At 39.5% G+C, this 24,164-nt stretch overlaps 1 protein-coding gene across 1 annotated transcript in view; it reads right to left on the bottom strand.

Moving 5' to 3' along the window:
- Positions 1 to 3,009: 3,009 nt before the first annotated feature.
- LOC135477885 (uncharacterized) overlaps positions 3,010 to 24,164 on the bottom strand; it is a 36,420-nt gene continuing 15,265 nt past the window's right edge. Inside the window, exons 2-5 of the mRNA XM_064758096.1 lie at positions 9,509 to 9,563; positions 8,428 to 8,571; positions 6,992 to 7,249; positions 3,010 to 5,765 (exon numbers count right to left, since the gene is read on the bottom strand). Of these exons, the coding sequence (XP_064614166.1) occupies positions 5,731 to 5,765; positions 6,992 to 7,249; positions 8,428 to 8,571; positions 9,509 to 9,563 (492 nt within the window). The 3' untranslated portion in view covers positions 3,010 to 5,730. The remainder of the gene's footprint in view (positions 5,766 to 6,991; positions 7,250 to 8,427; positions 8,572 to 9,508; positions 9,564 to 24,164) is intronic.

Genomic DNA, 24,164 nt, shown 5'->3' with positions numbered 1-24,164 from the left:
ACATGACTTCTTTCAGTCGATTTTAGAGTGAGTGAGTGCTTGGGGTTTAACGTCGTACTTAACAATTTTTCAGTCATATGACGACGAATGGCATTTAGAAGTACGGTATTACTGAGCACGGTATTAGTGCCTATACCGAAACGTAGCTCACTGAATAAACAGAAGTTGTTATTCATAAATTCGTTCTGTTAGTCATAAACATGAAAATAAGTCACCGTTGTATATAAGGGAGATAACTGTTTCGACTGCACATGGCCACAGGGCAAACTAACCGACGCGGTTGGCCTGCATCCATGTTAAATCATTATAACCCTTAGCAGTCGCACACAATTCGGCAAATGTAGTGCTTTTTGAAGTAATGAATTGTGACACCTGAAATTTTACATGGTCTCGACTACACCTTCTCATCGAAAATTTAGAAAATTACACAAACTTGAGCTACTGTAAAAGTTTTCGATGCCGTGGCATTGTTGTTTGTCCCAGAGCGTGAAATAATCTTCTGAATACCCTCAATGCTATATATTCTATTTTTATACCGTGAAATGAAAGCCTTTATAATTGAATAGAAGGATAAGTGTTTCCGGTACGACTGAACTGATATATTCATTGTCAGACATAATGAGAAAGGTCCAGTAAAGTTACAGGAGATGAAAACTTAAATATCAAACGAATACCATTGAATAAAGTATGCATTTCGTAGCAGGTGCATACCATAAAAAAACTCTACTATGTACCTCAATTTGAAAAATTATAAATACATTCAGCGTCAAAATCCGCTGCGGGCGACTCCATTTTGCCTAAGATCTAGTCCTGAAGTCTTCTGTGTTAGGAGAAGAATTCCCTTAGGAAACCGCCGAACTGCATTTCGTACATTTCCGGTAGAACTCTTCTTCCCAAAAGGTAGCGAACAGTACAGTTCGTTTTCCGTTTGACGATCGGGAAACCGGAATGTTGGAACTAGGATCCGAGTTTACACGAACAAGCCGGCAGTTTTATCGACTCCAATGGCTGAGAGGCAATACACCCCCACCATAAATTACAGAGTGTTAAAGATGGAGGACGCCATGGACTTAGCGATTTATGTCAGCTTTGCCGTATTTAGGCTTTACGTGTATGGCGAGGACAAATCGCAAAATATATTCAGCAGACACAACAAGATAGAAAAAAATGTGCTCTTTTCAGCGTATAGTGCCATTTTAAAAAGTTTTCTTCTCCTCTAAGAATCATAATTTAAGCGGTAAAACAGCGTGACACTGGGATTTACGTAATATATACATTTATTAATGATCAACAATATAGTCATCACACGAAATACCCAGAGTGATTAAACGAATGCACAGAGATGCGCACGCGCACTACGTCAGAAGAACGATAATGGACATGACTAATCGAACTAGGGATAATACCTTTATACGTTGCAGTACACCATCCACCATTTCTGATATCGATTAGCTTACATTGCCTCACAAACCTCTGTATACCTTAATTAAAGAAAGAGATCCATGCATTTCTCAATATGAAGTAGCCTTATTCCTGGTTATCCTTGCATATTTTTTCTTTTCTTGTATAAGTGTCACTAGTGTAACTTTCACCGTAACTTCTAGTGTTGAGCATTTTGCATTTTAGAAGCATTTATTTCTAGTTTCATGATGTAAGAGATCGAACAAACCAGAATACTACCAATATATAAGACCACGGCGTGGAAAAAAAACAGAACAGCGACGATAGTGTGATAATTGCTAATTCATTTACCTCAGTTAAGGTTTTCCTCTTACTGTTCGTGTAAATAATGAATAGCTTTATGTCAAGGAATAAATAACAAGCTATCTGTCTAAACGGAGTACTCCAATGTAGCAGCAATATTCTGCTCATATAAACCACAAATAATTCTATTCCGAAAAGCGACACCGTTTTATTAATGATGTTTCACAGCGTAATCTATGTGATTTGACAAAATGCTATTCCGTCTTACACCTTGTAAAAACGCGACATTTTTGTTGCTTGTCATGTATCTCTTTGCTTTCTAATCTCAATGCAAAAAGTAAATTAACAGTGACATATTAAGAAAACTAACAAGAGTACATATATCACTTGGGCCGACTTGTTTCACCCGGTTTACATTTCCCATACGGTAACATAAATGGAATAATGAGCTATTGAGAGAAAACTTCTTACTGTACAATACTGTCGCGGAAACAAACTAATTAAGCATGTGTTCTCTCATATTGTTTTCATCCGACTGGTGAATAGCTATGCAGGTAAACATTTAGTATAATACAAACAAACACTACACACCAACACATCAACCAAATTGGGCTTTGAAAGTAATGTTGTAATGTTTACAATAACTTCTGTAATACACCTTTAAACATAGGTAAAGTTACACATTTAGTATACATGGTATTTACGCACTCAAAAATTGATAATGATAGTCGTTAAAACACAGAAATGTGCTTGGTTGTTACACGTTTCAAGATATATGCATAATAATGACGTTGGACCAGGGGACAGTTAAATGCAAATATATGTTGTCATTACCGCACAACGATCCTTGCGCACGCGCATTAGAGACACAGGACACTCTGGCACACTTAATGGGGGATTACTTCACACACAAGAAAATTCTCCGGAGTTAACTCCCTTCCTTTCAATACCTGGATCTGGGTGAGGATAGTCGAGCATTCCTTTCTTTCTTTTTCTTTTTAAACTGAAATAGACCTTTTTTCCTTTAAAACTCAGTACACGAGATCTTCTCTTATAAATATACAATATTCTCCCGGTCAACGTTAAAAATTAGAAAACAAATTTATGGAAACACCTTGGGGATTCACCTGCAGTCATGTCTCATTTCCCATTATATGCATAAGCTATACGTATATCGTCTGCATTTTCTGCATCATACAGCCGACAACGTGAATAAGCACATGGTGTATAGCGATGTTTGACATTACAAAAAGTAGCACAGAAGAAGATCTACTGACAAGCAATAATAATTTACATATCTTATTTTATCCCACCAAAATTTCAGTCGTTTAAAAAGCTCAAAACTAACTATCCAGAATGATGAAAAGTTCAACAGTTTCTGTTAAATCTCAAAAAATTCACCTTGGTTGAGACGTCGCATCATTTACGCCACATGCATATTTTTTCTGAGAAATGGCTGTTCACGCTCAACTTTATCATCAGACTTGGTCATTTTGGTGCAGTTTAAAGTTTATTTGTAAGTCCCGTTACCATAGAAACAATACATCAAATTCATAAAGCTGGAATACATCGATACAATTTCTACGATGAGGTTTGTTTTTCATTTTAAACCAACTGGCAAGTCAAGATTTTTTCGATCATTGTGTTTATAAAATATAACCTCTGCATAGGCTTCAGGCGACGATTTTCACGATGTTATATCTTAAGCCAAACCTTAAATCTTTGCTTTCTGCGTTTTTTTCGGGAACCAGTGAACCCAGTGAAGGTAGAATCCAGCATCAGTAATTGGGGGAAACTTTGACATCATGAACGAAGAATCATATTGCCGTACTCTTAGAGAAAATGTCATATTTTCCCTAGGCGTCAAATGGTTGTCCCAAAACCAAAGGCATGAAGTGATTATTTACAATAGTTTTGTGCGTGTGCAATAACCAACTTATTCCTAGCAGAACTCTGGTGCTAATATGGTACAAAAACAAACGGGTTATTTTAAAAGTCCCACATGAACTGCACATCAGCTGCGTCTATACGGCAAACCACCTGACATTTATTCCAAAAACAGGAGTTAAAATAAGTGATGAATTCAAACTTTTTAACGTTGTATGGTTTTTCTTGGATTGTGACATTTAACCTCCCCCCCCCCCAAAAAAAACAACAAAACAAATCAATACTTGTCAGTAATCCTCATCGGATAGCGTCTAAAAATATAGGTTAGTTTACCTTTCAGAATATGTATCACTAAAGTGAATAAAGATTCAATATCCCAACCTGGGCCAGAAGAAGATGTATTCGTATTTAAATCTAAATTAATCACACGATTCAAGACTAAGTCTTTGATATTGCACACACACCCTTTAATAGACAATAGACAACTTTTTAATAGACAATAGGCAACTTTCATGGAACTTTCAGCATCTTAAGTCAAATACTGTTAAAACAGTAACCGAATTAACCGCGCATGACTGAAATGTACAGTCAGACAGATTGACATCAAGTGTTTGCAATATGGATGTCAGATTTTCAAATTTGTTGATCTTTTGGTACTATTTTGCCTTTTGGGAATTTTCGTGAAATTTATCCAATATCAAGTGGATAATTTGTGTGTGAAATATCTAAGACTAACGATCAAAAAAATGGGGAAAATTGCATACATAAGAATATAAGAGTGCTGTTGTTTCTGACCCACATTATCTGTCAACTTCTTTCCAAAAACGAGGACTCAAAAATGTTTCCGGGTAAAGTTTAATAGTTCTACGGCATGGTTATGTGTAAAATTTAAGTACTTTTATCCGAAGATTATATTCCCTTTGGTTTTTACTTTATGCCATCTGTAAAACGAGAATTTCTCGTTATCACAGTTAAGAATTTTAACAACAACCGCATTACTCAAGTATTACATTATGGATTCTGGCTTTTACATTTGTTGGAACAGTACAAGCTCTTAAACCCGTCGCATGTCATTGATTGGTATTGCTAACACTATAATAGTGTCCCTGTTCAGGCGGGCTACTGTTTTATGAGAAGATATAAAATCTTAAGACCTCAGTTCCGACTGAAAATGTACCAGCAGATTAACAATATATCATCGATTATTTCGTAAAAAAACTAAACGCAAATTCTAAATAGCTTCGACCAAATCATCCAAACCCGCCAATACAACCATCATCCGCCATTGGGTTTCATCTTGTGTTGTACACAAGGGTTTTGTACCTAGTTGAAAGAAACAGCCGATACAAAAAATAGCATTCCCATGTTAAAAGGTCAAATGTGAAAAAACTTTTACCAGACGATCGGCTTCTACAGCTGCTTAGTCTCTTTTAGATTACGCAGCCCCTCTTCCCGAAAAGACTGACGCAGGCTCATCGCTGAAAATGTTCAGGACGATAATATGCCGATAGGCATAGCTGATTTGAATTCATCTCTATCTCCAACCGTGAAAATAAATAACCACAGATGCATTCTTTGAGACAGGGATATGTGTTAAGGCAGAAATAAAGCTGGGTCCAATTTCACAAAGCTTCACCAATCAATTCCTTGTAACTTTTTTCGTAAATCACGTGACTTCATAGCTCTATTACCTACATGTAGACAACGCGTTTCACGAAAAAAAGATACGAGAAGTATGACTGACTAAGTTTTGCGAAAATGACCCTTCATGTTAGAAGACGGTAAAATGGAATTCACAGCAGGACATCAAAGTCATACTGGCTTAAATGCCCCATTTTTGTTGAAAGGCGATATCCATAGAGGGTCAAAGGTCACATGGGGTGGGGCGGGGTTATCAGAGCAGTCGTTTATACACAGTCATGGACGTAAAGGGTTCCTCTTGGTCACAGCCCCATCCTGCGATATCACAAAATTTATCCGTCTTACGCTCTGCATCCTTCATACATGATGACACAGTGTTCATGCCGGTATCCAGGCTCAGGACTCAAGAGTTCACACAGGGTTAGGCCTGTCACAGAACGTACACGGATTGGCTGATGCGGTACGAGGGATTGGACAGCCTCTTCCGGCAGCTAACGATTATAGCTTGTCCGACAAAAATACCTCAGCGTATTCTGAAAGGAAGAAAATGCATAAATGAATGTTTACTCCGAAGCATTTTAATATATTTATTTATCTATTTGACCCTGGCCAAAGATTTACATAAACTACAAACTACGCTTACAAAACGCATAATTCTCACATCGATATATCCATATTATTACAACAGCGTAATGACCCAGAAGCCTGTGAGTTCAAGTTCAGCTCATGCTGGCTTCCTCTCCGGCTGTAAGTGGGAAGTTCTGCCAGCAACCTGCGGATGGTCGGTTTTCTTCCACCATAATGCTGGCCGCCGTCGTATACGTGAAATATTCTTGAGTACGGCGTAAAACACTAATCAAATAAATAAATAAATAAATATTATTGCAAGGAAAATGAACTTTTTCTTATTCCTAATGCTAAACTCCATAAGCTCGTTTTCGATACCAGGAGCTCATTGCCTCGAGTGACGTCATCATTATTCAAATACAAGTTGCATGCTCCGGTTATCTCCTCTTACAAATCTGACGACTGTCATATAAGTTGAAAAGCTTTCATAACGGCGTTAAGCACCAATCAACTAAATAAATAATGACAGCAGCGTAGATTTAAACCACCATGGGATGTTTCCATACATACATCAAATTTTGAAGAGAGCCCAAAACGCGATTAACTGGAAACCTACATCTGCTGATACAAAATGATCCACGAACTCAATCAAACTGGTGTTTCCTGCGAGAAGGTTTAAGTCTGAAGTCTTTAAAATGCGTGGCATTTTAGAGAGGCAGGAAAATCTGTCTGGACACTAGTGAATTCCTCTTAGCCGGGAGCCAATGACGGGGAACTCTTAACGTATGTATGTATGTATGTATGTATGTATGTATGTATGTATGCTTGGGGTTTAACGTCGGACTTAAAAATTTTTCAGTCATATGACGACGAGGAGCTCTAAGGTGAATGTATACATATATTGTGGTAGAGCGAGTCCATCCCATCAAAGTGCCGCCGCCACTGAAACATTATGCCGGCGATACCAGACATGACACTCCACCCAGTCACATTATACTGGCACCGAACCAACCAGTTCTGCTTCCTGGCTCTAACCATCTCAGTGCTGAGTGCCAAGCGAGGCAGACACAAGTACCATTATTAAAGTCTTTGGTAATGACCCGATCCGGGTTTGATCCGGGTCTCCCGACTCCGCTGCTGACGCTGGAACTCATAATGCAAATCTTCGGACGGTACATTGTCATGAACGCACCTTCAAAGCTGATTTTACCGTCACAATTTGTGTCGGCCATTTTGAAAAACTCTTCCAAGTCTTCGTCTGAGATTGTCTCCCCTTGGCACTCCACCATCTGCTTCAGTTCACTCGTGTCGATGAAGCCGTCTTTGTTGGCATCAAACCGGTTAAACTCGGCCAAAATCTCCGATCGAACGTTTCGGCAAGCCGCGGAGTGTGCAGCCAGCGACTTCAGCCAGATGTTCCTGAAATCGTCGAAGGACAGTGGGACGTTTTCTGTGGAAAGGAAGTTACTCTGTTAGGATAGCACAACAGTCCTTTCCAACAAGGTGAATTGGTGAACTTCAGATTGCAGTTTGTTTCTACATAACTGAATACGACTTTCACCACATATGCGCTATGACTACACATACACTACCTCAACAGGTAAACTATGTCAACTTTTGATCAATGACAGCACCTACATTACGTTAATCATACAATCGCCCGCAAACACAAGCACTAAACCGAGGCGTGTAAACATATGTATGAATTGTTCTTATTGGTGGCAGAAAAATGTGTACAAAGCATGGCGTTGTGGAATAATGTATAATAACTGGAAGAAATGTCTAGCTGTCGGTAATTTATTTTCATCATCGATATGCTATTCACAAAACTCATTAGCAAAGAGACCGCCGGCGTCACCAATAAAACACCAGCCAAATGAATAAATAAAGAATGAAAAAAGACCAGTGGAAATACTGGCCGACCTTGGGTGCTTCGAACTGAGTCAGTGATGAAAATCCATGCACTGCATTTCTTTTCATCACGAATACAGATATTTTTTTTTTTTTTGATTGGTGTTTTACGCCGTACTCAAGAATATTTCACTTATACGACGGCAGCCAGCATTATGGTGGGCGGAAAACGGGCAGAGCCCGGGGGAAACCCACGACCATCCGCAGAGAGGAAGAGGAAGCCAGCATGAGCTGGACTTGAACTCACAGCGACCGCATTGGTGAGAGGCTCCTGGGTCATTACGCTGCGCTAGCGCGCTAACCAACTGAGCCACGGAGGCCCCTAGAATACAGATTTTTAAATTCATGGCTAGCATATCGGAGTGCACCGTTGATGCTCTTCTAGAGAGCAAAAATAATGACTTGCTGACTACGAATAAAAAAAAATATCTGGAAATACACGTACGTCACTATCAGGCTTAATGTTTATGATCGAAATGATCAAGATGGCCCCAGTCCTATCCCTAAAAGACTGGTTATCAACAAGCTTATGGGTGTTGAAAGTCTGCAAAGTGTGTAACCCTTAAATGAAGCGGTTCTGGAGAGAGTGCTAAGTCCAAGAAGCTTACGGACGGACAAACGAACATACAGATGGACAATACCATACGCTACGATATTTCATTAACGATGGAAGTACAAAAAAGGTCAGGCGACCAAATGTATACAATCATATCTGACCATTGATGTTCATTTTCTCAAAGGTTGAGTTGATGTAGTCGACGGCTGGACACGTGATCATCTGACGCCACATGTTGATGACGTCCTTCCGGCATATCCTGCCTTCCGTCTCCTTCGTCAGAGAGTCATACTTGTCACGCAATTCTGAGGGGGAAACGAAATGACAGTAAACAGCCAAACAGTGACGAATACATATTTCTACGACATCTGCACGTTTTGCTCGCGCCAACATGATTTACTTGCCCAGGCACAGGCACGGCGGTGAAAGCATTAGTATTAGTTAAATGTTCAACCACAGATGAGCTTTGCCTAAAGCAACCCAAGTTTAACTCCAAATATTGTCATTTTTCGGTAATCTGTATTTAAGCACACTTTGTTGCTGTTGTCTGAAATAAATACTTTATTGGTGTCTGACCCGCGGATGGTCCTGGATTTCCCACGTACGTGTCCTCCCATCCATAATTTAGACACCATCGCCGTATAAGTGAAATATTCTTGAGTATGGCGTAAAACACCAAATTAATAATCATTCGTGTCTGTACAATAAAACAATTTATACTCTGCAAACCCCTTGTACATTTCTCACCAAGCCTTCGCTAATGTCTACCATGATAGGATTTTGTGAAATGTCTATAGGCCTATAGTTAGTATATATACACTTTCATTGGTATATATACCATTGTATAATGTATGGTGCGGCGAATTTTAGATAAAGAAAACGTGATCTCAGTATTGGAAGTTTCCATAATTTTGTTAACTGTTTAGCAGGTAACTGATTTCTGAACACTATTTATTTTTTGTAAGCTAAATATAGGTATAAAGACTGCGTACCTATAGTGTATATAAGTAGTAGCAAATAAAGTAATGATTGTCAAATTTCACTATGTACAACGACAGCTTGCCTACATGTCATTGTCCCGAAGGCGTTAAATCTACTTTAGGCGAGATCACGTCCAGCGTGAGATTTGCATGTTATCATGTGCTCACAAAATCCAATAATTTTGAAGAAAAATAAGATGCGAAATTTCCCGTTAAAAGAAGTAAATGCCAAGAACTGTATTTCCCTCGTACTACGTTTTACCTTTTTCTTCCTCTACAGATCTCACTTCAAAATGTTCTTCCTCCGTTTTGGATTCCTGAAAGCAAAGAAAAAGAAATGAAATATTACTACATTTGCAGTACATGCTTATGGATTTGTTGCCATCGATAACAACAGGTCTTAGCCAATAAAACATCGCCCCCAACAAAAGCGTATCTAACAAATTATTTCAAGATTATTTTTCAAAATTAGACGTCAACTTCCACTCAGATTTTTGTACTGAACACCTTTAAAGATAGCTTCTTTCGAATTTAATTTTCATATTTAAACATATTTTCATATGTATGTATGTATGTATGTATGTATGTATGTATGTATGTATGTATGTAAGTATGTATGTATGTATGTATGTATGTATGTATGTATGTATGTATGTATGTATGTATGTATGTATGTATGTATGTATGTATGTATGCATGCTTGGGGTTTTACGTCGTACTTAACAATTTTTCAATCATATGATGACGAGGGGTCAATATGAGCGTGTGCATACGTATGCACTGAAGTACCGTGCCAAAGACCCAGACTCCCCACCTTACACTACACTGACACCGCGCCAACCTGTCCTGTTCCCTGTTCTAACCTCTCAATGCTGAGCCCCAAGATCGGCGGCAAAAAGTGCCATTTTTGAAGTCTTTGGTGTTACCCGACTTCGAGACGGACGCTCTCACCGTTAGATCACCGAAGGGGTCTATTGTGGGGGGGAATGAAATTTTACAAAAATTAATCATTAAACAATTTAGAGACTTAGCATAGTGACATTTTCTGCAATCTGGACAAATATATTTGAATGTAGAGATCAAATTGTGGTGTTTTTTTAACACAAAGTATAAAATGATAAAAAAGCAAATGTCAACCCCCTCGCATCATCCAAACCAAATGTCAACCTCCAAAGCTTATAGGCCCATTTCCACTAGAAACAGACTGAACCATAAACCAAAACAGGAATCACCTGCATATTCCCAGTCGACGCCATTAACAAAGATTGTCAGAAAGGTTTATTACGCTTTTACTGGGACTAACAGATTAGGTTCTGATTGTTTACAATATATATCTGGCATCTCTACACCAAGAGTTAAAATCAGTCAGATGCAGGCCTCAGCTTCACGAGGCTCTCAACGTTACGCTCGCAACTACCTTGACAACGTAATGCCTACAGTACTGGTTGCCGTGGTAGTTCAATGAAGGTTGAGAGTGGTTGGGGAAAATGGACTCTGGTCTTGAAACCATCAAGGCATTATTTAGTGATGTGAGTTCGAACTCCACAACAGCCAGTATTTTCATTGCCCCACATTTAAAACTAAACAATTTCACTACCAGTTTTACACGTTTTGTTGTAGAAAGAATGGGTGTTTTTTGTGAAATTTCATATTACAGGTGATGTCTGATAAATATAAATGAACCGAATTTCCTGTCATGACAAGTAAGGGTCTTCAAATGACACGCAGTCTGATGTAAATAAGACGTGAATATCTGTAAATGAGTCGTGACAATCTGCAAATAACGCATCAGGTCTTGGAAATAGAATCTTATGTCGGGTAAATCACATATAATGTCATTTTCCTTTAAGATTTCCCGACACCGTGTTTGTTTGGTTAAAATAGACGGTAACATATTAAATACGTTTGCTTGGGATCACATTCTTTCCACTAAGATGATGTACAAATTGAGTTCGCTCTTCGGTTAAAAGTCAGTGCGCCATGGGTTTTAGGTTCAGTTACATTCCAAATATCGCTGATTTAATCCTGCTCGAACTTGTCCGCCGTGGCAGAAATACCAATCAATCAATCAATCAGTCTACTATTTCTTTGATTGGTGTGTTTATCTGTCCTCAGAAATTGTTGACTTATGGTGACGACGGTTTATGGTGATATCATAGCATTGCCACTCCTCTCCATATAGATTCCGTACATTCCGTACAAACCACATGACTTAAGGCCGCTGCCGGGATAGATCTGTCGATAGGAGTTATCCCAGGTCCACTTACACGCCATTAACCATGTGTGCATAGGTCATGCTAAGTCAAGGCAAATCTTGATTATCATAAATGAGCACGTCCTGAGTAGTGGGTAACCTGACATAGAGCTTTCACGCGATCTGCACGTGGTTCACCCTGTAGGACTTTTTCTGCCCTTGAACAAAAGCTCCAAAATCACTATCCTAATAGTACTTTCACTTCATTCAGGCCTTTTTCATTTAAACAATCATCTCTGTTCTGTACTTTTGTAACTACAACGCAGTGTTTTCCACAGAAATATAGTAATAGGAGCGGTTAGGCTAGTGGCCTCAGTAAATTGATAAGCTGAATGAAAGATGTGAGGTACACTTTGCAGAATCTCCTACGTCTGCACTTATTGACAGGGCATTCAGGATATTGAGCTCTGTATAAGATTTGCAGATATGATCATTTTGACTCTTACATGGCCGTTTTTGGCGTCTTGAAATCGATACTTACATTAATATGCACTAATTTGAGTAACTGCAACCGCTGTAACGGCCATGTCTCTGGACATCCTCAAGGGAAATTCATGAAAATTTGCAGAGATGCTCATACAAGATACATGGACTATGCAGGAACTGAGAGTGCAGTGGTTCTGTTACTACCTTGTTTCTATAACCATAATTGGATGACACAAGCAAGTGAAGTAGTGTTTATTTAATGTAAATGTTGAGTATACACTGGAAGACTCGAGAACGAGCTTCGTGTGCACAAAAAGGTCCAAATCACACTAGAAGGAATCATTTTCTTCTGTGATGTTGCTGTGCGTATGTATTTCACATGTGTTTTATGAGCACGCATACACCAGTGCTTGTGACGTAATACCGGAAAAAACAAAAGAGTTCATAGCTTTGGGCAGTCTATCTACAGACTAGAAGGAGTTTGACAAGTTTCCCATGGGACACGTCAGAATATCTGAAACTGAAACATAAAGTTCTGATTGGAAAACTTAAAGACAAACAACGTAGAGGTAGTTAAAATGTAAATGTGTTTGATGATATGGTGATAAATCAAGTCACCACAGCAATGTTCTATTTTATGCGCCTGTATAGAGTGAATGAATGAAAGTGGCTTAACACCATTTAAGCAATATTGCAGGTGTCTATCGAGGCGAATGCATAAGTAGATGGAGCTGGAACCGGCTGCGGTGACGTAGTTTCTAGCGCGTCTGTCCGGAAAACGGTAAGTCTGAGATGAAATCCCCATTAGAGTCACGTCTAAGGCTTTTACATCGGTAATTTTGGCACGCACTCAGCATGAGAGGAATGGACCTATTAAGCGCAAGTCGTCATGATGTCAGTATAGTTCGAGAGGGTGGGACGTCGTTCCTGGTGCTTTGAATACAGCGATGAGTTATGTTTCCTTTATAGAATCCGTTCCTGATCCCTGCTTGTTAACACTGACGCCAGAAAGGAAGCTTGACAGTCACACAGCAGAGGATTATCGCTTTGATGTTTTCAGGTTGTGTTGTTTTATCTCCAATTTTCTTCTTCGTGATTTAAGAATATGAAAATACAGGTTAGCGTGTCATTCGCTGGAGATGGTGTATGTCCCATTTATACCTCAAAGGTAAAAATAAGTCCCGGAAGAAACAAATGTCCTGGGGGGAGGCCGGATCGCTGTATAGAACCGATCATGTCCGATTTTCTTTCACGCGAGAGGGCATTGATTTTTGTTACTATTTAAGTAGACAATTTGTCTTCAACTTCAACTCCAAAATTATGCATCCCAAAACCATTTATGCCCCAAAAGTTTAACAAAGCATGACTTCCGTTTAATTAAGAGTTGCAGTTCCAAGTGAATAAAGTCAAAAAACTTTATGACCGAGCTTGAGGTCGCCTCTAGATCGGGAGGACGTTTTATGTTTTGCCCAAAACAGACGAAATTCTAATATATTTTAACTATAGGAGTAAAACATCAATATAGAATTCTATAGGTAAAACAGTACCTATAAACAATAATAAGTAATACTCATTGGATAAACAATATCCAATCAGTGACCACACATTTCAACACAGAGGCAAATGTTGAGCCTATAATTTCATGAATGGCGACTTGAGTAACTCATAGATTAGCATCTTTTATCCGTACATGAAATGAAACAATAAAACTGCCCGACGTGAGTTGTTGTGTGGTTGTTTATATGACAATCTCTGGGGCTATGGGCCTTGTGTAGAATATTAGACGTTATTAGAGATTAACGGTACATATACTCGAGAATTCTTCCCCAGGGATACGTAAGTGGTAAAATTAACAGGTGGTGGAAACGGGAGTGACCACAAAGAAACACGAACCTTTAGCAAAGGAACAGACATTCGAGGACTGGTAATAGTTAATGGACATTAAAAGTACACAGAACAATGGAGGCAGAGACATAAGCCCGGTCGGCATTTGAGAGCCTCGCGAAACTCAGTTGAATATACATATACCAATAACACCGTTGACACCTACCGTAAAATCACGTTCTTTAGCCACGGTAGTTGACTAGAGCCCCCCCCCCCCCCCAACCCAACCGTATCGCCTAAATCTCCTTGAACTCCCGAGACCCCTGAAATACCAAATGGGCTGATTTCCGAAATTTCCTGTCGATTTTATGATTGGACCAATAATGTGTTCAAGTATGTCGTATTCACCATGTGAATGCATGTATTAACATATACTTAGTGCGAGCCTTTGTTTTAAAGCATAAAAGAACTCTGTTTGACAGAATGAATAGTTTCGTATAACACAAAAGACCTCTTGGGCCGCCATATAATGGCTTGTGATCATTGCTGTCAATTGGTTGTTATCACCGTTAATAATTTATGGTAACCATTGTGATAATTACTGATTGTCACATTTCCCAGTGCTCTTCCAGATAAAGCATTGTTTGGCGTCTGATCTGTTTAGAACTATTAATTAGTTGGTCTCCCGTAGGTTAAAGGTCATGAAACGGGCATCGGGACGTTATTGAAACATAGCGGTCATTATCTGCGAAGCGCGGTACATTGATAATTGGTGGACAACAAAACCATAGACACCCAATGTCATTCCTTGTCTACACTGTACAAAATAATAAGATACAGTTCCGGTCATGCGCAATCTTCATAATCTGGAGTAAGTGATGTTTCATTATAATGAAATTGACTGGTGATCAGAACAATGCAAAACTACTGGCATTTGAATACTTTCATACCACAGAACCTGTGTAATTTTAGATCAGGTCTAATTGTGCTGTTAGCATATCACCAACTTAATTATCATTGCTCACCAATTCAGTACCTCTGACTACAATTAAAACTCATGTTGGCTTTCTCTCCGGAGGTATGGGAAGGTATGGCAGCAATTTGTGGATGGTCGTGAGTTTCCCCTCAGGCTACATTCGTTTTGCTCCCACCATAACGCTGCGTGGCCGCGGTCGTACAAGTAAAGTATTCTTGAGTATGGCGTAAAACATCAATCAAATAAATAAATCATAAATCATAGCAACAAGTTTTGACACTACATTTTTACCACACGTTTTACTATTCTTACAGCTTCACGCCATCAGTTTTAAATCGGATATATTAATATGCGTTTATAATTTCTATATAAACTTAGGGCCATCTTTAATTGTTGCCTGCATGAGTAGACCTAAATTTCGGATCGTTTTGTCGCTGATTTCATCAGTGTGTACGTAGGCGCACGTGTATTATGTTTGTGTTAGGCCTATATTGTGGTTGAATTATATATACATGTGACATACAGATGTTCCTTTCTGTTGCAATGGAAAGCACATGTACATCTCGCCTGCTAGTCTGTCCGGTGTCTATATCTTTTATTGACAGCTGCTCAAAATAAACCCTAGCGGAAGACCTCCAACAAGAAGTGAGTATTTGGCGCATCAAAGAACTGGCCTTGATCCCCTGACGAACCTCTCACATTTGACATTCGCCTTTTTTGTCTGATTATACGAAACCGTTATTTTCCGTCATCAGCCGACTTCGAGATCTCGCGATAAATCACGCCGCCGTGTGGTTTGGGCACGCGGAGGTTATCATTATACTCATAATGACATACTATAGCTTCCTCAAAAATCAGCCAGGATTCTTGAGCTCGTTTGCCAAGTCACGTGGAAGAATTTGTGGAAGCTAGCCGCGTTATTTGTGTGTGTACAGCAGTCAGGTGCAATGCTGAGATAACACGCTCACGAGATTTAGACCCCGAGTAATGACCGCGGGGTAAACACACACGTTCTCGTTTTCATCCCTACCTAGGGCGTCCTAGCTGTAGCCTTGTTTCATCATATGAATGAAATCACCACGTTAGACATATGAACAGCTGCAATAAGAACACATCAGAGACACATAAGTTTACTTAATGACATCCCATATTCCAGTGTGGTACCCGATTTGGAATGAATGGATGCTTATGGTTTAACGCCACATCGGCAATATTTCAGCCATTTCGTGGCGATACACGATTTGAACGCCAATCACATATTTATATGCCTAAAGCATTCTTTGAGTCTTCCCGGCAGTGTTGAAAACTGTTGATTGCTTTTGTTTTAGTTCTTTGGTGGTTCGTGTTAAACGTTGTTTTTGAAGTTTGTCTTGCGATTATTGGCTCGAAACGTCAACTATGGATGACGGCTGATACAGGAATTCTGAACATCCCTCTAGCTATAGGGCAGGCAATATGACATCGAACTCAGTGGCAGTAGATACGGCACTCACACATGGGAGACACACAGGCCTACTTATGCTGTACACTATATGGACTAAGAAACATTTAAGTGAAAATGTTTGCCTCCAGAGAAATTTACACGTTTGACACGTTATCAAGCGATCAGCGCTTTCGCCGAAAGCAAGAAACAAAAAACAAAAGTGAAAGGAGCGGGAATTCTCTTAAGACGATAATTAATTGTTATTCCCAAATATTTTCTGTTCTGTGTGCGAATCAAATGGCGCAATGTTCTACACGCAATTTCGGAATTGTTTAAGAACTTATTCTAGCTCTTCTGATGCAAACAATTTTCACCCACGTCTTTATGGTATCTGACAGGACAGAAGATCGTTACATCTTTACAAGCTCATTACATAACACCATGGATTCATTTCGTCAACAAGAGATCCATTACACCTCACAATCAGGCATTAATTCCTCAACGACGATACTGTAGTTATACGGTGATGCGCCGAGACGTCTGATGATCAGCGATTGATTATCTATTGCCGGGTGGTGCGTAAGCCACCGCCCTCCCAAACCTCCCCTCTCAAGCTTGCCCTCAGCCATCATCCTAAGGCATCACACGCCAGCTCAACGTGAAGTCCAAGTAAAACAGCATAAAGCTTATAGTTCAGGCCATCAATCGGCTCCATGAAAATGAGGGTTTCTATAAATACATCGAGCCGGAGAAATCGAACTTTCACTGCCTGCAGCCCTCTAACGTCATTTGGAGTTTTATTACCAAACAAGAGGGTGTCTTCCTAAGGTATCTCATTGCATTCCATTTCTCCTCATTCCCAACGACGCAACCCCTCCCCCCTAACCTCTGCCCGATTTCCCTGCCCCACCGTTCTAACTCTTTAATCCTTCCCACCTCATTCTGAAATACCAACTTTCAACATCTTCCTGAAGACGCTGTTCCTTGGTCCATGAACTCTCTTCCTGTATTCTGGAAAGCCTTGCAGGCATATACATCAATTTCATTTTTCTTTGCCTTTGAAAGCTTTCCTGACACTGGTAAGGTATCTTCCGTTTTATTGTTACCTGACAGGATGAGGCTGTATCGTGTCGTTAGGTTTGTCTACGCCAGCCAGTGTTGAAAGGAAACCATCGGTGTGCACGCATAATAATCCGGAAAAAGTAAGGTTACCCTGAAATTCTCGGTTATACGTCAAGACAATTGCTGTCTTCATTAAAGCTTCGATAGTCAATGTCCCTGTGGGGCCTTGCCTCGCTGTCATGTAATACCATAGACCGGTTTATCACAAATGGTTATGCGACATACATTACCTCGGCCACAATAACCTTGGAGAAATCCCACATCTGCCGTCTGGGGCTGACTGCAGATCAGTATGACTATTTCTGAATTAAGTAAAAATTTGAAAGGCAATTTTCAGACGCTAAAAGTTAATTTATACTGTGATAGAGGCCGGTAGTATAATATCCAATGTCAAGTTCCCGAAGACCAGTTCCATAAAAAGAAATTGGCATCAGAACCTCCGAAAATTTTATGCACATATATCAATGTTACAGAAGATTGTTTTCTTGAATTAGAAGAATGTTCGTTATATTCGACTCTGAAAGCCTGCGGGTTTATGGACCTGTTGAAAATTGCCACTCAACCCTGCAATAAGAAGGTTAGAGTATGAGTGATTCTTAATTGGAAGAAACAGAAAACATAGCAATAATTTGTGTCACCAATCAATGGAACAGAACTGCTGAGTTGTTTGGTAAATGATGTGAATATCATGTGAGGTTCAGAACAATGCACCATGAAGAGGCAAATCAATTTTGGACGTCTTCCTACCTCACTGGAAATTTGCTCAGATTTCTATCTAAATCTCGCGGGTCCTTTTAACGCCAAAGCATCGCACACATTCACTGTTGCAGAAAATAATCATGTTGAGCCTTTCAAATGAGTTGCTCGTTATTCGTATTTCTTTCGAATCACTCTCAATCGATGTCCCGCTTGTCTTTCCCACGGCAAATCCATGCGGACACTTGTGGGCGGAGACATGAGGGAACGGTTATTATATCCTCTATGTAAAGTGCATGTGTAGTCTTTGAAGGACAAGGAAAAGGCAGTGCAGAACGTACTATACACGCTTCTTCTAAATTGTTGATTTACTTGGGCATGGGAAACGGATGGTGATAATGAAATAGATTTGTGACCTTTGACTCGTTTCATTTTTGGCTTAAGCCATACCCAAGAATAATTCATTCTTGTGAATCTTGCTCTGAAAGTAGCACAAGAAGAGGCAATACATTATAAAGCTGGCTAGGAAATTAGACCTTTTAAAGGAATTTGTCTCATTCAGAAAGATTTTTTAAAAGAATGTTTCTCATTTGGAAAGGGCAATACGTCAAAAAACATATACGGAAGCACTGGGATAATCTTTCCTATATAAGAACTATAAACGTGAATGATTCCACATAACTCTGATATATGTTGTGTCGTAGTCAAAAGCGTCAGTCCACTAAATGCCAGGGTAAAAGTGGAAAACGTACCGGTATACAAAATACAGACCAGTGACAATCGATCCATAAATACTGACCGTCATATTTCCCGAAAGGAAACTTATTTTATTGGTTCTAGATTAGAAACTGACAGCAAAGCTGATGACCTGAGCCACTGGGATCAACACGGTGGACAATGTAGATACACTACAAATACGGAAATGAGAATGCGTGGCAGGAAGGAATGAAACCAAATGCATTGCTGATAGCCTGTACCCAAATGACTTTGTCAACATATGGCGTGGCTTGGTATTTGATAAAATCTGCGGTATATTTGATGCATTCGGCGCAAAATTGCTCACGGTACCGAGGGCAAATGAGATGCGAACAAGGCGTTCATATTACAGACAATGGTGAAATACTGCAATATAAAATGGACGCAAATGGGACTCTTGTGCAAATATGATCTAAATATGAATGGGAGTGTGTATCATCTCGGTGTGATGATAGGGTACATGTATCAGTTGTACCCAGAGGACGTCTGGGTATGTCCTTCACGCCCATGTCTGTATAAGCCATTCAGCACAGTTTCGCAAAAGTCATTCACTAATCCTTGCAGGAAGAATGTAAGAAACATGGACAATCATGTTATTAATGTATCGGAGAAAATATCGAATCACTTACATTAATTTCACTCATGCATCAGGCTCATCGTTGTTCTTAAGATAAAATAGAAATACTGTCATAAATAGCAATAAGCAATACATACTGTTATGGACAGTGGTAAGTGGAAAGAACACATTACTAGTATTCAAAACGGTGCTGTGCAAATATAGTTATCGGGCTTGGTTATCTGACTATACAGTAATTTGTACTGGTAAAGGGAAACTCGGTTACCTAAGTACTGGGTGGAAAAATATAATTGTCACCCGAAAGTAGCAAGGTCCGCTATTTTTTTTCTTTTTTCTTTTTGTGTCTTTCACACATCTGGGCAAATTTTACCCGAGATGTTCCAATGATGAAGAGTTCATACAATATGTTCAAGTTGAACGATGTCGTTGTTTTCATTGATTTAGAGCGATACCTTTGAAATTGAGTGATATTCTCAGGTCAGCGTTGGTTATGGGCCACACGCTTCTTCTAAATTCATCAACGTAAATGTAGAACGATTTCGCCAGCGGCGTCGAGACTCCCATGTGATTGGTGGCCAGGATCGCCTTCACTGCGGAAATTGCGCGGCACTTCCGTCGGCTGAGGCGTCCGTATGTTGTTGGCCGGGAGAAAAAGCTCCCATCTTCATTTGTTTCACTTCAGTGATCGTATGCTTTCTGGTGTAGTTTGGCATGGAAGATGCCTTCTATACAAGCCTTTGACATACTTGTCAGCTGAGTTCTGGAATCAATACCTCACAGGGTGTGGCTAGCTGTAGGTTCTAAGATGTTGTATCCACCTACATGCGGAACACTTGTCCTACACGTTGTATCGATCATCTCAACAAGATTTATTTCTGCGGAGGGTGGACTTTGTTTCACTGGAAAGTCCAACTGACTTGCACCGTTCATTAATCCAGAAACAAATCATGCACAACACGTCTTAAAAACGAAAGAAGACTCCCTGGCCTCCGACTGTGTCGCCTGCAGTACTCCAGCTTTTGTCTATCACGAAATCTAGACAGACGCCTATTGACGGAGAAGACCCTACAAATCTGTGAGCGTGCATCATTGTTTGTTTTTCTACATGCTGAATTTGTCAATTCGCTAAACGTAAACAAATGAAAGCATTATCCATGACTTCCCCTTGAATTATTTTGTGGCTTTTTAACATCGTATAGTTTGATGCTGAAATAGATGTGTACTGGTGTAAGATATATACATTATAGCTGGCGAGTATGTAGATACATGTATACCTGGTTGTTTTGCACTAACAACTTCTGCCTGAGTTACACTTTTATGAATAAAAAAACCCCCATAGCTACATGGTATAAGGCTTGATTATACCATGTAATGCCACCTCCGTAAATTCCACCATGTCTTTCGGAACCTTACAATGTTTTCCTTTTTTGTGTTCAGACATCTTGTACTAATCAATAGATTAAAAAGTTTTAATAGATATGGCCAGGTATGATTATATAGATCCTAGGAAATCCGTGACGTGCTAAAATTATTTCTCGCATTTATAGTTCCCGTTTTCTTGTTACAATTCCAAGTGTGAAGTGACTATGTAGAACAGGGTCCGGCATCAAAGATTTCCCATGTCAGATATGATGTAGAAGTAGGAGATATAGTAGGTCAATACAGCTCACAGCGTTCATGTAACTGAATATTGTGTTACAAAGTATCATAGAACAGGTCTCGGGTGCATGACTTAAGATAAACAAAGGTCACGGGTGATAATGTAAGATCAACAAACGTCACGGGTGATCATGTATAATAAACAAATGTTACGGGTGATCATATATAATAAACAAAGGTTACAGGTGATCATGTATAATCAACAAAGGTCTCGGGTGATCAGGTATAATAAACAAAGGTCTCGGGTGATCATGTATAATAAACAAAGGTCACGGGTGATCATGCATAATAAACAAAGATCATGGGTGATCATGTATAAAAAACAAAGGTTACGGGTGATCATCTATAATCAACAAAGGTCTCAAGTGATCATGTATAATAAACAAAGGTCTGGGGTGATCATGTATAATAAACAAAGGTCTGGGGTGATCATGTATAATAAACAAAGGTCTGGGGAGATCATGTATAATCAACAAAGGTCTGGGGTGATCATGTATAATAAACAAAGGTCTGGGTGATCAGGTATAATAAACAAAGGTCTCGGGTGATCATGTATAATAAACAAAGGTCTGGGGTGATCATGTATAATAAACAAAGGTCTGGGTGATCAGGTATAATAAACAAAGGTCTCGGGTGATCATGCATAATAAACAAAGGTCATGGGTGATCATGTATAATAAACAAAGGTCTCGGGTGATCATGTATAATAAACAAAGGTCTGGGGTGATCATGTATAATAAACAAAGGTCTGGGGAGATCATGTATAATCAACAAAGGTCTCGGGTGATCATATATAATAAACAAAGGTCTGGGGTGATCATGCATAATAAACAAAGGTCTCGGGTGATCATATATAATAAACAAAGGTCTGGGGTGATCATGTATAATCAACAAAGGTCTCGGGTGATCATGTATAATAAACAAATGTTACGGGTGATCATGTATAATCAACAAAGGTCTGTAATGATCATGTATAATAAACAAAGGTCTCGGGAGATCATGTATAATCAACAAAGGTCTGGGGTGATCATGTATAATAAACAAAGGTCTGGGTGATCAGGTATAATAAACAAAGGTCTCGGGTGATCATGTATAATAAACAAAGGTCTCGGGTGATCATGTATAATAAACAAAGGTCTGGGTGATCAGGTATAATAAACAAAGGTCTGGGGTGATCATGCATAATAAACAAAGGTCATGGGTGATCATGTATAATAAACAAAGGTCTGGGGTGATCATGTATAATAAACAAAGGTTACGGGTGATCATTTATAATAAACAAAGGTTACGGGTGATCATGTATAATCAACAAAGGTCTCGGGTGATCATGTATAATAAACAAAGGTTACGGGTGATCATGTATAATAAACAAAGGCCACGGGTGATCATGTATAATAAACAAAGGTTACGGGTGATCATGTATAATCAACAAAGGTCTCGGGTGATCATATATAATAAACAAAGGTCTGGGGTGATCATGCATAATAAACAAAGGTCTGGGGTGATCATGTATAATAAACAAAGGTCTGGGGAGATCATGTATAATCAAGAAAGGTCTCGGGTGATCATGCTGGATAAACAAAGGTCTGGGGAAGTAGACTGCTGCTGGCCACCTCGCTGAGAGATGCATTCACAGAGGATATTATAGTATCGTTCGTCTGACAAGATCTAATGCAGTAGAATATTGATATATTTTCAGAAAAATGTCACTTATACGACGGCGATCAGTATTGTGGTGGGAGGAAACACACATGTTCCAGCTAGGCCTCCCCACGTCCGAACGAAGAAGGACTGCTGTAGCCTATATAGCCATACTATGGGCATAATGACCTCTTTCTTATGTGGGTTGTATTAGATGATATTAGTTTTCCCCGAACAAGAAGGAACAAGTTGCTTGGTGTTTGTCGTCAAGAGACAAACCAAAGTGTGTATGTGTTGATGTTTCGGACAATCCTGTCAGCTTTTTCTGGGATACATCAGGCAGTTTGTCAGCCTTTTTGGGATACATCAGTCAGATTGTCAGCCTTTTCTGGGATATATCAGGCAGTTTGTCAGCTTTTTCTGGAATATATCAGACAGTTTGTCAGCCTTTTCTGGGATACATCAGTCAGTTTGTCAGCCTTTTCTGGGATACATCAGACAGTTTGTCAGCTTTTTGGGGTATACATTAGACAGTTTGTCAGCCTTTCCTGGAAAATATCACAGTTTGTCAGCCTTTTCTGGGATACATCAGACAGTTTGTCAGCTTTTTCTGGGATACATCAGTCAGTTTGTCAGCTTTTTCTGGAATATATCAGACAGTTTGTCAGCTTTTTCTGGGATATATCAGACAGTTTGTCAGCTTTTTGGGGGATACATTAGACAGTTTGTCAGCCTTTCCTGGAAAATATCAGACAGTTTGTCAGCTTTTTCTGGGATACATCAGACAGTTTGTCAGCCTTTTCTGGGATACATCAGACAGTTTGTCAGCCTATTTTGGGATATATCAGACAGTTTGTTAGCCTTTTCTGGGATACATCAGTCAGTTTGTCAGCCTTTTCTGGGATACATCAGACAGTTTGTCAGCTTTTTGGGGTATACATTAGACAGTTTGTCAGCCTTTCCTGGAAAATATCACAGTTTGTCAGCCTTTTCTGGGATACATCAGACAGTTTGTCAGCTTTTTCTGGGATACATCAGTCAGTTTGTCAGCTTTTTCTGGAATATATCAGACAGTTTGTCAGCTTTTTCTGGGATACATCAGTCAGTTTGTCAGCTTTTTCTGGGATACATCAGACAGTTTGTCAGCCTTTCCTGGAAAATATCAGACAGTTTGTCAGCCTTTCTGGGATACATCAGACAGTTTGTCAGTCTTTTCTGGGATACATCAGACAGTTTGTCAGCTTTTTCTGGAATATATCAGACAGTTTGTCAGCCTTTTCTGGGATACATCAGACAGTTTGTCAGCCTTTTCTGGGATACATCAGACAGTTTGTCAGCCTTTTCTGGGATACATCAGACAGTTTGTCAGCCTTTTCTGGGATACATCAGACAGTTTGTCAGCCTTTTCTGGGATACATCAGACAGTTTGTCAGCCTTTTCTGGGATATATCAGACAGTTTGTCAGCCTATTCTGGGATACATCAGGCAGAATGTCATAAATATAAAATGACGTAGTAGAACACTTTGAACATTTAACATTTGTAACTTTATATTTTTTCACGCG

The sequence above is a fragment of the Liolophura sinensis genome, chromosome 11, assembly GCF_032854445.1.
Source record: "Liolophura sinensis isolate JHLJ2023 chromosome 11, CUHK_Ljap_v2, whole genome shotgun sequence".
Classification (NCBI taxonomy): Eukaryota; Metazoa; Mollusca; class Polyplacophora; order Chitonida; family Chitonidae; genus Liolophura; species Liolophura sinensis.
The sequence above is the reverse complement of the archived record's forward strand: the minus strand, read 5'-3'. Positions and strand labels throughout refer to the sequence as shown.